Source organism: Filicampus tigris, chromosome 10 (assembly GCF_054856515.1).
Source record: "Filicampus tigris isolate MCC_2025a chromosome 10, RoL_Ftig_1.0, whole genome shotgun sequence".
In the NCBI taxonomy this organism is placed as follows: Eukaryota; Metazoa; Chordata; class Actinopteri; order Syngnathiformes; family Syngnathidae; genus Filicampus; species Filicampus tigris.
In genome coordinates, this window is record NC_141226.1 from 24,573,829 (window position 1) to 24,589,560 (window position 15,732).

The window sequence follows — 15,732 nt, forward strand, 5'->3', positions numbered from 1 at the left end:
TGCCAATTGTTTGAATGTGGAGCCGTTATTAGTCATTCTCAACTCAACTTTAGTTCACCGGGGGTAATTGTCATTGATTTCCCCCTAAAATTTTGTGACTGCGCACCATCGACCCAAAATGGTACGAGAAATATGAATGATGGCGATATTGTCGAGTGTTATGATTATTGATATTCACGTAAATGCGAACATTAGCAGGCGGCTGCTCTGACTTTTTCATGAGAAATTAGGCGAGTTGAGTGAGTGCAAGGGAAGCAGAGCAGGGGTGTGTGAATTGGCCTTTAAAGTTTCGTTTTGCAGTTTTTTTTTCCGTGAATATCTGACAACTTTGACATGTGGAACGGTAAGAATAACATCGATGAAGGCAGCGGCGCCTCAAACATTCTGCTTTCATATGAACAATCTGCAAGCGGTGAACCGGAAATGTGCCTTTTTTCGAAGGAAGTGCGTCATAGTGACGACTCCTCGGGACCGCCCCGACATGGCGCCCAAACAACGTGTAGCAGCCAGCGCGTCTAAAGCGGACAGAGGTGACGAGATCATGGAGAGCTGGGGTTTGGAATTAGACTCCAGTGACGACGAGGCGCCCGAGGTGGTCACCTTTGAGGACTCAAAGGCTCAGGCGCTGCGGAGCGTCAAGCAGGCTTTGGAAAGTGCCAAAAGGTAGGCTAACTGCTAGCAGGCTAGCCTACTGCAAGCAGAGCAAACTCAAGTCTGACAAAAGAGACGCCTGTTTGTGATTACAACGCTTTCCCTCCTTGAATTCAACAACATCGATGTGAAGAACGTCTCCGAAAAATTAATAATTGATACTAGACTTTGACGTTTTAAGATCCCATGAGATTTGGTGTGTGAGCTTTCTTGATGTCTTCATGCGTGCTTCTAGGGAAAAAGACCTGCTGAAGGAGAAGAGGAAAAAGAGGCAGGAACTGTTCCAGGAGCAGAAGGTGGCTCCCATTTCAAGTCGAGTAAGTTGACTATTTGCACTTTAGAGTTCTAAATCATTCTCCTTTCACTCGACAGAAGAGGAAACTTCTTTCTGCCAAACTTCTGGAGGAAATCGACTCTTCACAGTAAGTGTTCTCCTCTTGCTTATCTTTTCCTCACACCTCCGGATGATTTGATTCTTCTTTTGAACAGAAGGCAGAGCCAGCAGGAAGCCGAAGCGACGATTGAAGATGAAGACGAGGAGGACGAAGACGACGACGACCAGAAGAACGAGACAAAGAATCAAAAACCGAAGCACTCCAGAAAGTACGAGAAAAAAAACAAAGTGCTACAATTTGCTACCTTCATGACTCCAAAATGTCTAAGTGAGCCAAGCTTTCGAGCTCCACCCTCTGGGTACTCAAATAAGCAGACTGAATACCCTTCACATCGTCTTGCAAAACAAGTGTAAGAAAATGAGTCCAAATTGAACCAAACTAGACTCACGTTGCCCTCTTGGTACCCTACCACTGCACAAGATGCCAAAAGGGTGGTACAGATTACTTTGGTACCTTCCACAACTCTTTCCAATATAAATTTAAAACATGAATCCAAATACAACAAAACTGTCTCACTCAACTCTCTTGGTACCCGGGCTGTTAAAAAAGTGGTACCGATTACTTTGGTTCCATGTACAACTCTTGACAATGGAAATCAAAATAGTAATGCTATTCTTTTTTTTCCTTCTTAATTTCCATGGTCAAAAATCACACGTGTCCAAAACATACCTATACCACTTCTTGTCGTCCTTGCACAATGATAGGGTACCTAAAATTAGATTGGTGATGGTTTGCTTCAATTTGGAATTACTTATTGAACATTTTAAAAAGCTGTAGGTACTCTTACAGTAAAAAGGGTACCAGAAGTGATTGATTTTGGCACACTTTACAATTAAGTCAGCGGATTTTTTTTTTACTTTTCAGGCTGAAGGGGAACTACAAAGTGGCCACAGTGAAACCTCAAACGTTGGCGTCCTTTCAGCAGAAGGCGGCCGAGGATTTCCTCCACTTGCGGCTGTACGGCGCGGCAAGTGGCCGCACCACCAGTAAGCGTGGCAGCAACTTTGCTAAAGAAATGTTATGGTCACTTTGGTACTTTCGCATATTCATCCCATGCCCTTTTTGTATGTGTCGCCGGAGTTGTTCACTCGAAAAATTGATTTAGTTCATATTTTTGGTTGTCAGAAACAGATTGATTGGATTCACGTTTCCTTTTGGATTTTGTACAGGGTTTTAGCCAAACGTGGCATTTTTTGACTGGCCGTTACAACCTATTTTGAATTGCAGCAAAAGTGATGCCCCTTTAAAAAAAAAAATTGTATGAACAAAACCATCTAACTATGCAATGCTTTATCTTACTGTCAGGCAACGAGCTGCTGTCCCTTCAAAATAAGACGGCGATGACCAAAGGCGCGGCCTTTTGCTTTGTCAAGAGCCAGTGGGGTGAGGCAAAATAAAAATAAAAAAAAACATTTAAAAACCTTCGAGACTTGTTCTTGTAACGCGTCTTCTTCCTTCAGCTCCCGAGCAAAAGAGCAAAGCGGAGAAGCTGAAGCGGCGCTGGATTCACAAGCAGGTTCCCTCCAGCTGATTGGACGCCTGCCGAGAAATTGAGGCTGCCCTGAGACTAAATGTCCACTTTCTGTCTGAGTGAGGACCAATCACGGATGAGCTTTCTTTTGCATCAGGACAGTGTTAACGTGGCAAACAGACTTGTGCCTACGCATCGAGGAATTGTGGGGAATGTGTCACGCGGTCGTTGGACCTTTTTTTTCATGCGATTAAAATATTTTTTCTTCGATTGTGCTTTCCTTTATTTGGCTGACGTAATTAAAGACTTTGGTGCTATTAATGTTGTCACTATGCGTTAGCCTAGCAACACCGAGTTACCACGTCGTCGTACCCGAAATGCGGAAACTGTGAGTCCGTTTGAGCGGCTTTTGGAATGTGGGCCAAAAAAAAAAAAAAAAAAAAAAAGGGGCCAAGACAGGAAACTCAAACTGCAGATGCGATGCGGACGTGCTCACTGCACGTGCATGCATATGTGTTGTCAGGAGGTCATGTGTCCACCGGCTGGCGTCCTTTATTAGCATCACAAGTGGCCGTAAACTCAATGCAAGTAACAACAAGAATCATAATAATCATAATCTGTCATATCAGCGGCGGCGTCTGCACCTCGTAAACCTGCACAGACAGAGCCAGGACCCCCGCCCCGCCCCGCCCAACTCCCCGACCCCCTCCCGACGCCAGCACTAAATAAACGTATACAAAAAAAAAAAAAAAAAACAGGAAGAGGAGGGCTCACTGTTTTTAGGAGTGGGCGGGTTCCGATTCAAGATGGCTACGCTGGGCTGACGTCACACCATCAGTCAGTCAGTCATGTGGACAGCCGCTGGAGGAGGGTTGGGGGGCTGGTTTCTATTTACCACATAAAGGGAGGCGGTGTGTATGTGTGTGTCTATGATGTGTGTGCGTGTGTACATACAGTAGTGTGCAAAAGTTTTGGTCCACCGCTCACCTGGTTTCTATGATGACGCGTTTGCTCATCGCTTGTCTTGAATATCGAAAATTCACAAGACGCCCCCACCCCTTAAAATGTGGAATTACCTACTGTTGCCACAGGAGGGCGGCAAAGCCGCGAGTAACACTCCTCAACTCATTTGAACTGCAGCGAGGACCCCCGCACATTTGCAGTTTGGCATTTGCAATATAATTTGCGTATTGTTTTGGGAACATCACAGTTATTCCCCTCCAAAAAGTCACATTTTCACAAAAAAAAAAAATCATAAAAATAGGACTTTGGCACCACCTTGTAGCATCTTGGGGTCAAGGGGCAACAACCAAGAAGGAGAAACAAGGAGTTTCATTTCGAGATCAATAGCTCTTTGCCATTATCTTGGTTGAAGGAACTACAGTACATTGAGTTGTGGAGATTCTGTTCGACCAAAAAAACTAATTAGGCGCCATTTTGTTGTGAAGGAACTATGTTGAAAGAAGTTTCATTTTGACAAGCAACGTTTTGCTGCCACTTTGTGGCATTTTGGTCTCAAGAAACAGTCAACGCGAGTGGAGCAGTTTCATTCAGATCAAAATAGTGCTTTGGCACCATTTTGTGGGACCTTGAAGTCAAGAAACTATGCTGAAGTGAGTTGAGGAGTTCCATTTTGACAAAAATAGTTCTTTGGTGCCCATCTTGTCAAGGAGCTACGTTGGGGAGTTTGAGTGAGCTAAAAATAGTTCTTTGGCACCATCTTGGTGAATTTTTCTTAACCTATTCTTCTCTTCTGTAATTGCCCTTGCTAAAAAAAAAAAAAAGCAAATCTGACGGTGGACTTAGACTTTTCTTCACTACTGCGTGTGCGTGTGTGTGTGTGTGTGCGTGGCTAGTGCAGGTAATTGTCCACGGAGGCGAAGGCGCAGGAGCCGCTGCCCGTTCGCGCCATGATGGCGAGGCACTGGGCGGCCTGGCCCACCGCCTGGGCCAGGGGGGGCTGCTTGGGCAGGTCGTGCGTCTCTGGGGAGGTGACGAGACACAAGCGGCAGATGTCAATCAAAAGCAGGCCCCGCCCTAGCAGGCCGCTGCCACGCCCACGCCACCTACCGAGTATTGCACTGTTGAGTGTGGAGCACACGGGCTCCCTCTGGATGGCGTCCAGCTGGTAGCCCACCGGGCTGCTCCAGGGGTCCGAGTAGGCCAACAGGCTGAAGGCGTCCTGTGGCCACGCACGCACGCACGCACGCACGCACGCACGCACGCACGCACGCACACACACACACACACACACACACACACACACAACTGGATGAGTTCATCTTATGTGAGATGAAAGACCAAGGGGAGTTGAGCAGAAAAAGGCTTCGAGAAGAGGTCGAGTCAATCTAATACTGCGGTTCTTTTTTTTTTTTGCACCTGCCGCCGCGTTGCGGATTGCGGACATGAATCTTCATGCAAACTGACCTTCAGGGCGGACCCGTTCCTTCCGCAACAAAGTGTTACAGCGATCCTCTTCCAACAAAACAGTCTCCAATCAAACTATTTTCACTGGTCATTGCCCGACTTTTAACGCGGAGCAGACAGAATGCTGCACGGCTCCCGAGGACCGAAGGAGCGGCGGAGCTTTACGACATTGAGCCTCCAAGAGAGTTCATATGTTTGTTCAAGCTATTTTCAACACTACATTGTTTAATAATGTAAGAAGAACAGACGATAATTCCTTTCAAATATGCTCTTGTATTGCTTATTATTAAAGAACCACTTGAGTGAGCTTAATATTGGCACTTGGCTTGCACGTAAAAACGACATCAGTACTAACGTGTAAAAGTGTTCTGCACAATAGTAGTTGAGGCTTTTTTTTTTTTTTATGTGACCTGCACACTTGCGCACTTCCTCCCACCTTGAGCATCTTCTTGTTGGCAGAGTTCTTGCCGCACTCCCTGCGGAGATGCTCGCTCATGCTCTGCAGCTCTCGGCCAAAGTGGATCATCCTCTCGATGGCCGCCTGGCTGCCGCCGCACAGCTGCCGCTTGGCCTGGGCCGACTCCACCTCTGCGCGCAAACGGATGTGTTACGCACGCACGCACACGCGCGCGCGCAGCTGCGGACGGAAAGAACCGCGCACCCATGTCGGCGTCGCAGTCGTCCGGCTCGTTGACGTGTTTGGAGGAACCGTTCAGGAAGCCGTTAGAGGACGACTCCGTCACGCCGTTGGTGAAGTGCTCCACCTCCATGTCCACGTCGCTGATACGCACACGCAAAGCAACACGTCAGCAAGTGGCAAACACACACACAAAAGCACAAACGCAACATGTGACAAACACACACACACACGGAGGATGTTCGATGAGCACACGCTAACGTCAAGAAACACTTGCATAAGTGTCCACCTGGTTCCGGTCGGCAGGCTGCGGTTCCCGTTCAAGCTGACCTCTGACCCCGGGGGGCAGGGCTTATGACTGTGAGGGGCGGAGCCATGGCTTTTATTGGAGGTCACGCCATTGCAGCAGTTGCTGTCCACACCTGCAACCACAGGGAGGCGCCCTTTTTAAAACGCCTTCTTTCCACACGCACACACTCACAGGACAAATTATTAGGCACACCGTTCAACATCACTGAAAGGGTGGGGGGTTTTTGTATGTTGCTTTTCCTCCACAAAGTGCAAAGATCTGCGGTCAGTTACATGTATTTTTGCAAACTTTGTGGAGAAATACAGCACCTTCACATCTGCGGAAGAATCGATTGTTGGCGTGTTGTCTTCACTTTGGGATTTTGCACCCCGGGTCAAAAATTTGAAATGGTTCAGTCCAGTCCGACATGCTCCAACCCTGTGGCAGTAAAGACGCCGCTGGGTGGGGTGAAGTGCGGCACGGCGTACCTGTCGGGAGGGACTGCGAGCTGCCAGCTTTGTGGGCGGGGCTGCCAAAGGGCCGGGGGGAGCCGGGGTAACTGTCCTGAGATTTGGGGCTGCGACCCCCCAGACAGCGCACCTCGCTGTCCGTCCCGTTCACCATCTCGATGAACTGTCTCACCCTGAACACGTGGCGAGAAAGGGCGCGGTGTCGTCAAATCATCTGGGTGACGCGTTCGAGAGATTCAAATCATGAAATGCAAAGGCGCCACATTCAAACCGAGTGGAAGAAATACACAAAGTCATCTGCGCGGTGTATCGTTTGCACGTTGAGATGCCGAGCGAGCGGGAGCCGTACTTGAGCATGAAGAGCAAGTCCGGGTTCCTCTCCAGGAGGTTCGGGTAGAGCTGCTGGGTGGTCTCAATGGCCTCGCCCATCCTGCCGGACAGCACCAGCTTCTGGATCTCTGCAAACCACCCACGGGGGGAGGAGGGGGAAAAAAAACAAAAAAAAACACACACACCGAGTGCGAGGGCTGAGGTGAAGCCATTATTTTACAACGGCATAATGATTGTTTTTGCATTATGAAACAACAATCCCAACACGCAAAAGTGACGTGCAGGCATCCTTTCTGTCCACTTGGGCTCTCCCTCCTCACGTTCTAGGCAGCAGTCTGTGACTTTGAATGCGTGTGGCTTTAAAAGGCGTCGGCAAACGAGAGTGAAGACGGACTCACTCTGCCGGTTCTTGATGGAGGCCAGCTCCTCGTGCACGGCCTGGTCGGTGGTCTTGGCGAAGGCTTCGGCGGTGGCGCAGTAGCTGTGGTGTACCAGGTAGGACGCCACCATCCTGCGGGGACGACGGCACACCGTGAACCGAGCGCACCGGCACGGCACGCGCAACAATTGACTGCGGCCAACATCTTCAATTTTCAAGTCATCTTCTTTTTGAAGGGTTTTTCCCGTGCGGTAGCACTAGCGCTAAGCTCTACGAGACGAAATGCTGCGCAATCAAAAAGCAAGAGGAGGCTGAGCACCTCCCCGACTAACTTGAGCAATAGTGAATGCGCGCCCGTAAATAGGATTGTATGCCGTGCTCCGTTTGTATGTGATGCTGCGCCGTGTGTGTGTGTGTGTAGAGTAGCAGCTGTTTGAAGGTGAGTAACACCTTAACATGTATGCTGTTTCGCATTATGAGATGATTGGGTTGACCATTTAATAGAGAAATATAAAATGTTCCATTGTTTTTAGTGTTGTGTGTCGGTTTTACAGAAAACTTCAACTCGGCGTGATAAACAGTTTGCAGCCTCTTATTTGGACAACTTTCCAAGCAAGAGATTCCTCTTTTCTTTTCTTAAAAGTGAACTAATACATTGTATTCCATTTCTGAACAGCAAGAACAGAAGCTAAGGTATCTTTTTTTTTTTTTTTCAAACTGTTTTAAATATGTTGAAAGCGTGTAGGATGGTTAACAATTGCAGAAAGCAAACGTTGGTTCCCTGTTGGGTGACTGAATCCAAGCTGAACTGCGTCACACTTGATGACAACGCGACACGGTGACGCAGCAGCGGCAGCTGGACAACTTCCCGCTTTTAATCCGGCGCCGCGACGAGACCGGAGAACGGCAGGCCCAACAAACGCAGATTAAATCCAGGCAGGGCAAGTAATCGTTGCGGCACAAAGAGATAATCCCGTCAGGGCCTGGCGGGACTGACCGATCGCACGTATGCATGCATGCATGCATGCATGATGGAAAACAGTGACATGATGATGGACAAAAAAGCGTGGCGGCACCTTGTCGAAACCTGACGTACGTTAGGGGTGCTCAAATATTAAGCATGATTATTTTGGTAATAATTCAAACGATCATTTATTTTTGGGTACAAAACAAGAAAATGTTTACACGTAAAAAATATAAAGACAAATAAATGTTCCTAAGTTCCTTTTGGACCAAACCAAATTGATCAAATGCCAAGAAAAGTTGCAAATGCGTAAATTCAAGTGTGCTTTGACGCTCTTACTTCTGGATCATGGACTGCCACTCGCCCTCGCGCTCGCCAATGGGGAAGCGGTCAATCTGCGCCTGGATCTTGGTCCTCCACTCGCGCATGTAGTCCTCGATGTCGAAGACAAACGGGTGTTGGCCGAAGTTGGCGTCCACCACCTCGCCTGGAGTCTGAAGGCCCACAGTCGGGTACAAGTTGGGCTGTGGGAGAAGGGAGGGAAAAAAAGAAAGAAAAAAAAAATGGAATATGCAGAACGGAACACGCCCAGCTCAGTCTACAATTAGTTGTCGACACTTAATACAGAGTGTCTTCTCACATGGCCGGCCATTGGAGAGCGGATCACACCGAGTGAACATTTCTCTTCAGTGGTTCAGTAATAAGAAAAATAATCCGAACAATAAGAATACCGGGTATCGTTAAACAGAGCACGTGGAAAGTATAAAGCATTTGACTTTAGTCACATTTTGTTGAGCTACAACCTTATTTTGAAATTGTTTTCTCAAAAACTTGTACTTTTTTTATATGAATGCAAATGTGTATGAATTTTGTCTACGTTCTGCAAATACTTTTTAAAAGTAGTTGTTTATCTAGACTGTCCTCAAACATCGCCATGTGCGGCCGTCTCAGATGTAAACATTTACAGAGAGGAGGCACGACAAGGCGAGGACTTACGGGAAGGTCTGTGAAGGCGATGCCTGCGGAACAACAAAGGCAAGAAAGAGTCAGCTCGACAAATGCGGCCGCAACATCAAAAGAAACCGAAACGAGAAAAGACGCGGCCGACCGAGGCTGTGTCCGTTCTTTGTGTAGAAGCAGGTGTTGTTGATGAGGTTGACGCAGCAGCCAATCACATCGCCCGTCGTGAAGGTGGGCCCGTACGGCTGCCCGGTGCCGGACGAGCAGAAGGAGTGGCCGTCGTCACCGTGGTAACCGTAAGAGTGCTTATCCCAACCTGGAGGACAAAGCGGAGCGTATCGTTTATCCTCGGCTAAAAAGACAACCAGAAAAATGTCTCGTCCAAACTATTTTTTCAATCGCATTTGCGCAACCATGTTTGGCCACTGTCCGCGTTGGCTGCAGATCTGGCCGTAACACAATTATTCGGGAGGGTAAATGATTGGATAATCGCTCGCTCGCTCTTGACAGCCCTAGTTTTTATTTGCTTCATCAAAAACGTCACATGAAAACCGCCAATGGCACTAAGTTTGGGGTCCGCTGCTTTTAGAAATAAGTAAATAAAGAAGGATGTTGTGCATTGTTGGAATGTCAGTGCTACTGCCAAGTAAATATTGTCATGACTTTGTAATTGAATTATTCTTTGAAGCGAAATGTTAGTCTGTCCAATTGCAATGCCTTCATTTTAGAAAGGTTGGTACATAGTCAGAGCCATAAATGCAATTGTCAAGACGCTAAATATGAAATAATCACGACGACTGAACGCATGTCATGAAGGTGTGGACCGTTTATTCAGAAAAATTGCATTGTATGTTGTATAAAAACATGCAGTGATTAGATATTGAAATGGGATGTAAAGAAATGTCCTTAATTGCAACACTTTGTTCCCCAAGAGGACATTGACCGAACAAGGAATCTCTCTCACTGTCATTTTCTCTTCCTGAAAGGATCTCGGAAATCATTTGAACGCCGTTGGCCGGCACTTGAGGCTTGCATCGACTCCTTCCACTTCAGTTTAATACACGCCACCAAAAAAGGAAATACATTTTTTTTTTTTTTTTTTTTTTTTTAAATCGACTGATGGCTGGCGACTTGAAAAATTCGAGTTGTCATGGTTGCGCAGCATTTTACACAATGAAAACAATGCGCTCTCTTTTCCTTTCATCTGCCTTGTGATCGGTTGCTCAACTCTGGGAAGATATTTTGGCGACAACTCGTGCGGAAAATCACTTTGCTGTATCGGTGCCAAGCATCGAGGGACACAACGCTTTTCTAGTGACCGCTGGTTGTTGGCGACTTTTGAAGATGCATTGTGGGATACTTTGAGGATGGAAGCAGCACTCGAGTGCTTTTTCTGTTCATCTTTGCGTGCGCAACACTGGAATGATGAGTTCCCACCGCACTGAGCAGAACCAGTTTGTGACGTTTGAAAGTAGGTTAGGAATCCAGGGAAGAGCAACGCACCGGCGCGTCTCGTACAAGAGTTGTGCCAAGACGATTTACATGCCCCGATAGGAAAGCTCGCAAGCCATTAAACTGGATGTGCGTGGCCGGGCATCGGATGGCGTGTCGGCGCCCCGCGCTAAGGCTAAGCTAACGGGGCGGCGGTCAGTCGCGCTTGCGTTAGGACAGGCAGAGCTCAAGCGCTCGCCGCTCGGGTGTGGTCGCAGTCAAAAGGTTTGTCGGTGTCGTCTTACCAGGCAGCCGGTTCATGTTGACTCCCTGAGCTGAGAGGCCGATGCCCATGTACCTGAGAGCGCGCGCACACACACACACACACACACGCACAGACGCAGTCAAACATTTCACCTTTGAAAATAACAACATGCAGGCCGTTCCAAATTCATGCCATTCGCCTTCCAAGAAAAGAGAAATGTATAATGCATGATAAAATTGACTGTAAACTCACCAACCATACATACATATATATAGATATGCAATTCATATTTTCAATAACTTTGAACACTGGAAAAATTGCATTTGTTGCCTGTGCCCACTTGCTAGAATTAGAATGACACTTTACCATCATCATTTGAAAAGGTTATGTTATTCCTTATCCCAACTTTGTGTATTTTCTATTCAAAAATAAAAAAAAAAAGCTAAACTTCACACTTGGGAGACGGCGTCCGTTTGTTTTCACTCAGCCCCGCTGCCACCTGTGGACAGTTTGGAGAACTCCGCAAGTCACATAGTCCACAGGAAGTTGCATCATTCACACCTGATGCAGGCCATGAGGAGGAAGTTTACTCGTGTCTTTTTTTGGTACGTGTATATTTGACAATCTGTTATGTATTTTTGCTTGAACTGTTCATTTTTCAATTTTATTTGTGGAATGACTGCAATAAGCTCAGTGTTCAACATGCTATTAGCGTAGATTATCTGATTTGCTTTTATCATACCAGCCCTCGCGGATCCTGAGGTCCTCTGGCGCCGGCCTTTTATTTATTCCAAGGGTGAGGACCAAAATGCATGGCGAGGCTGCATTCAGCCATTTTGGTCCTCACCTTTGGAATAGCCTGCCAGAGGATGTCAGGTCTGCAGAGACTGTTGATATTTTTAAGAGGAAGCTCAAGACACACCTTTTTAGTTTGGCTTTCAACAACTTTTAAATAATTTATCTTTTCTTTTGATTGAAGATAATTCTATGTTTTGCTTTGAATGTTTTAAAGCACTTTGAGTTGCATTTTTATGTATGAAAAGTGCTATATAAATAAAATGTGATTGATTGATTGATTGATTGAGATGCCCGCTGGCTAGTAGCAGTGTTTCATGTATCTTACAGGTGTAATGCTTCATCAACAACTTATTTATGATCAAACTAATCGATCATCATTTTTGATAATCAATGCACCATTTCGATAAGTTTTTCCATTTAAAATTGTCCAAATCCTCAGACTTTCAGCTTCTCTACAGCAAACATTGTCCAAATTCTGTAGTCCTTCATGACAGCAGATGAGAATTTTCTTTGCATTGAATCAACATATTTGCTGTTGCTTTGGAAAACAATGTCTGCCCCATTTTTTAATAAAATGATGGAAATTAAAATGAAAAGCTGAGCCTCAGATGGTCCAAATATATATTGTGATTGTCAGATTTTGCGCTGAAAAACGACAGCAATTGAATTTAATTTTGAGAGAGGCGCAACAAGCAAAAGGCCCATACACACCAATTTACTACACACTGTTGGACATTTCAAAATTCATGTGTTGTTGACGTTCAAAATTCAGAGATGGCTACTGGCAACTTGCGAAAAGCAGATGATTTGAAAGGTACTTTTGATTTGTAGTCTTTGTAGACCGAGGTGTGACGTGACAACAAAGCGGCCGTCGTCTCGGTTTTCTTCTTACCCGTCTCGGCCTTTGCTGATGATTTTGACCTCAAAGTAGTAGACGCCGCATGCCGCCGGGATGGGGTGCGTGGCCCGCACCGACGCCGCGTCCTTGGGGGTCTTGCCGTGCCCTTGGGGAGACACATTTCATGAGGTACAGACTTTGCTTTCCCTTTTCTATATCGCAGATCATCGTTGGCTCGATTTTCGACCCGATTCTTTTCATATTTTACAAACTTTATTTGTTCCATCAGCCCTTTCGCGGCACGAAAGGCTTCCAGACGATGCTTCTCAATGAAATGAAAGGGAAACACAATCTGTTCCAGCACCAAAAACAAAGTTAGATAGTGGAGATTTATTAAGTAGCCACGCTGACTTCCTTCAATTTTTCAATCCTAACTAGCTTTGAATGAACACCACTCGCTTGTGGTTTTCTCATAATTCAGAGCAAGAAAAAAAAAAAAAAAAAAGCTACAGTATGAACTCGCAACACGCAGAGCCAGTGATGCTTACGCAAAAAAAAAAAACCACATAACCAATGCTTCCGAGATGGTTCGCAAATCGCAAATAGTATATGAATTTTGATAGTTTCTTTTCCTCAAACATATTGTTAGTAATGCGATTTGTTTGTAAAGCAGGCGGTTGCACACTGCACAGTCAAGACCAAATTTCGGGTTCCGCGCTGTCAATGTAGTACCAGCTTCCGCAACAACATTCCGGGCAGCACTGAGCTCTATTGGGAAAGACGTGGCCTGCTTAACAGCATGACGAGGCAGAGTAGATCCCCAACTAAGCTCAGGTAGGCCAATATTCATCATTCCTGCAGAGCAGAGAAAATGTATGCCTGTGAATCGTGTTGTATGCCATGTTTGTATGTGCGTTAAAGTAGTTGTTGCATGAAGCTTTAGAATGACCAAAACATCAACGCTCATTTCCGTTTGCTGGCTCTGAAAGGCCTATCTTACAATCAAAGGCATTTCACTGCATCACGAGTGTACTACTTATCAAGATGTACATTGTTCTCTCAACCGACACCATCCCTGTAGACAAAGACAGACACCAAGACATATACAGTTATACGCATAGCCAGACCGACAGAAGTTTGGACACTCAGGCAGCTGTAAAGCGAGATGCCAATGTGCGGCTACATGTTGCTCTGTAGACAAACGGACAGAGGATGCCAAAAGTCTACACACCCCTCTTCACGCGAATGAGGAAACTCATTTTTACATGCAACACTTGTGCAACATTCACAACAAAGTCTGATCCCAGATGAGCTATTTTTAGAACACGCCCACGGGCCACAAATGTAGTCCTTGGGGGTGCCCGAGAGCACCACGCAGGTGATCCCTGGTCAAGTTGGATTTCCACCACGAGATTGTCCGCCACGTTGGCAGTTGAGATCGGGAGGCTTCTCAATTCAAACACTCAACACAACAAAACAATGCGTTGACCTCTAACATGGTGGTGCGTGACATCACGGAAAAACATGGGACATCACGGAAATGTTATCCTTTGATTACAAATGGATAAATCAGAGTATACAGTGGACCCTCACATATTTGCCATTTGTAAATTCACATGGTCATGTTTTTTTTTGGGGGGGAATCCCTCGTTTTTCAGGGAAGACCAAGTGCGTTCTCGTTTTTTATTTTGTTCCGTTTTGTTACTATTATAAGCGTTCATCATTCACGGATTTTCCTTAATCGCAGTCAGGCCCTGTCCTTATGCCTCGTGAGAAGCGGGGGTACACTGTATCCTGGTGGATGGATAAAGTATTGTTAAAAAGACAAAATAGATGTATAGATGCATGTACATTGATGTACAAATGAGATATTTATACATTGATCTACACTTATAATAGATTGATCTAAATTGGATTCCAGATATGAATATACAAAACCATGCATAATGGTTGTGCCAACGGCCACATTAGACGCCACACTGACATGATGATGTCTATTTGACCTTCCTTTCTTCAGGAAGCTTCTAGAAAGCGTTGCTGTGTTCTTTTTTTTAAGACGTTCTGACTGTATTTCCTGCCACAGTTAGCCCCCGACGCTACACAAGGAGCCCAACAAGAAAAAAATAAGAAAAAGCTGTACAGCAATAGGCTTTGGCCGTTAAAGCTAACGTCTCACGGAAACCTTGACGGTTCGTTGGATTATTTCGTCCCGACAGTTTGTAAAACGTTGACCGGAATGTTTTGGGTTTTTTTTTTTTCTGCGCTTTAGGAGCTAACCAGCTAGTGGGTGACAGAGAAAAGAGATCAGCAAGATGTCCTCTAGAGCTAACCTAGCCTAGCCACTTTGTTTTTAGCCTCGTCGCCTCGACGGGCATCTGGCTTTCATCATCCCGAGTGGGGCTCCCGCGAGCCAGCCTGTCGACGAGGAGACGTCGTTGGCCACCGTGTCATTACCTTTATAGTGCACGCGGAGGTTGTTCTGCGACAGCCCGATGTAGCTGAACTTGTCCTTGGGGCTCCAGGAGCGAGGCAGCGGCGTCTCGCTCTCGTTGACGGCGGGGTAGAGGCGTCGCAGGCGCTGGCTCAGCTCCTTCTCCTGCTCGTTGAGCGTCGAGTCTCCGTGGACGACCACCGACATGAGGAAACCGCAGCCCGACGGCTGCCCCGACATGCTCTCTGCTGCGCTCGAGTGGCTTGTCAGCGACAAGCCCAAGCCGCCGGTGTCCGTCAGTGTCAAGTTGAAAAGCTGGCTAACGGGCTAAAAGTGGCCCACAAGCAGCCGCTGCTCGGCTGCTCTGTAGCCGAGCGGCTAGCGCCTTTAGCTCGGCCGCCTCCACCGAAAAGGCAAAGCGACCGTTGCAAAGTGCTCAGGTGGACATGGGCCGACAACAAGGCAGGCAAGACGGGAACACGGCCTCGCCCGGCCTGTCGCGTTGCTGATGGTGGGGGAGCGACAAGGCAAGCGGTTGAAAAAGCAAAAAAGACGATCAAAGTATTGGAAGGCTCCGTCGAGCTAGGCGAGCAGAAAGTCTCCAATAATGAGCTCGAGCAGCGCAGATCTTTTGTTTGTTGTCGGAGCCCGATCCGCGCTTGTGATTGGCCGACGCGACCTGAGCTTCGCTTGTCATTGGTTGACGGAAGCTGCACTCACTTCCGGGGTTGGCAAACGAGGTAAACAGTCAAAACACACACGCACACGCACCCCCACACGCACACGCACACACACTCATACAAAACTAACTCCCTCGTCATCATCTGAGTCGTCACTTGTTGTAATGTCCTTTATGACATCATAACCCGAAAAGCCCCAACCGCGGAGCGTGACACTTGGTGACATTTAGATCAAGCTACGAAACCTACCTGTAAAATGTGTACAAATATAAAACCTAAGATTTCAATTGGCAAAAATAATCGAACGTCAAAAAAA

At 46.6% G+C, this 15,732-nt stretch overlaps 2 protein-coding genes across 4 annotated transcripts; one reads left to right on the forward strand and one right to left on the reverse strand.

The window, feature by feature from the left end:
• Positions 1 to 82: 82 nt before the first annotated feature.
• ranbp9 (RAN binding protein 9) lies at positions 83 to 15,405 on the reverse strand. 2 transcript variants are annotated; one of them, XR_015088265.1, is made up of 16 exons: positions 14,760 to 15,405; positions 12,360 to 12,471; positions 10,710 to 10,762; positions 9,122 to 9,289; positions 9,010 to 9,032; positions 8,353 to 8,537; positions 7,069 to 7,181; positions 6,690 to 6,798; positions 6,359 to 6,513; positions 5,871 to 6,003; positions 5,606 to 5,724; positions 5,381 to 5,532; positions 4,588 to 4,699; positions 3,292 to 4,500; positions 2,468 to 2,585; positions 83 to 1,129 (listed from the first exon to the last, which is right to left on the reverse strand). XR_015088265.1 is itself a non-coding variant. In XM_086042138.1 (14 exons), exons 1-14 carry the CDS (start codon positions 14,974 to 14,976, stop codon positions 4,370 to 4,372), a joined length of 1,782 nt encoding a protein of 593 aa, XP_085898264.1. In that variant the 5' UTR covers positions 14,977 to 15,405; the 3' UTR covers positions 3,045 to 4,369. The 2 variants fall into 2 exon arrangements, 1 of the variants encoding a protein (XP_085898264.1); XM_086042138.1 differs by lacking the exons at positions 83 to 1,129; positions 2,468 to 2,585 and having other exon boundaries at positions 3,045 to 4,500.
• nol7 (nucleolar protein 7) lies at positions 427 to 2,787 on the forward strand. 2 transcript variants are annotated; one of them, XM_086042188.1, is made up of 7 exons: positions 427 to 663; positions 887 to 947; positions 1,024 to 1,073; positions 1,144 to 1,254; positions 1,911 to 2,032; positions 2,352 to 2,429; positions 2,507 to 2,787. In XM_086042188.1, exons 1-7 carry the CDS (start codon positions 482 to 484, stop codon positions 2,575 to 2,577), a joined length of 675 nt encoding a protein of 224 aa, XP_085898314.1. In that variant the 5' UTR covers positions 427 to 481; the 3' UTR covers positions 2,578 to 2,787. The 2 variants fall into 2 exon arrangements, with proteins under 2 accessions (XP_085898314.1, XP_085898313.1); XM_086042187.1 differs by having other exon boundaries at positions 429 to 663; positions 1,141 to 1,254.
• Positions 15,406 to 15,732: the final 327 nt, after the last annotated feature.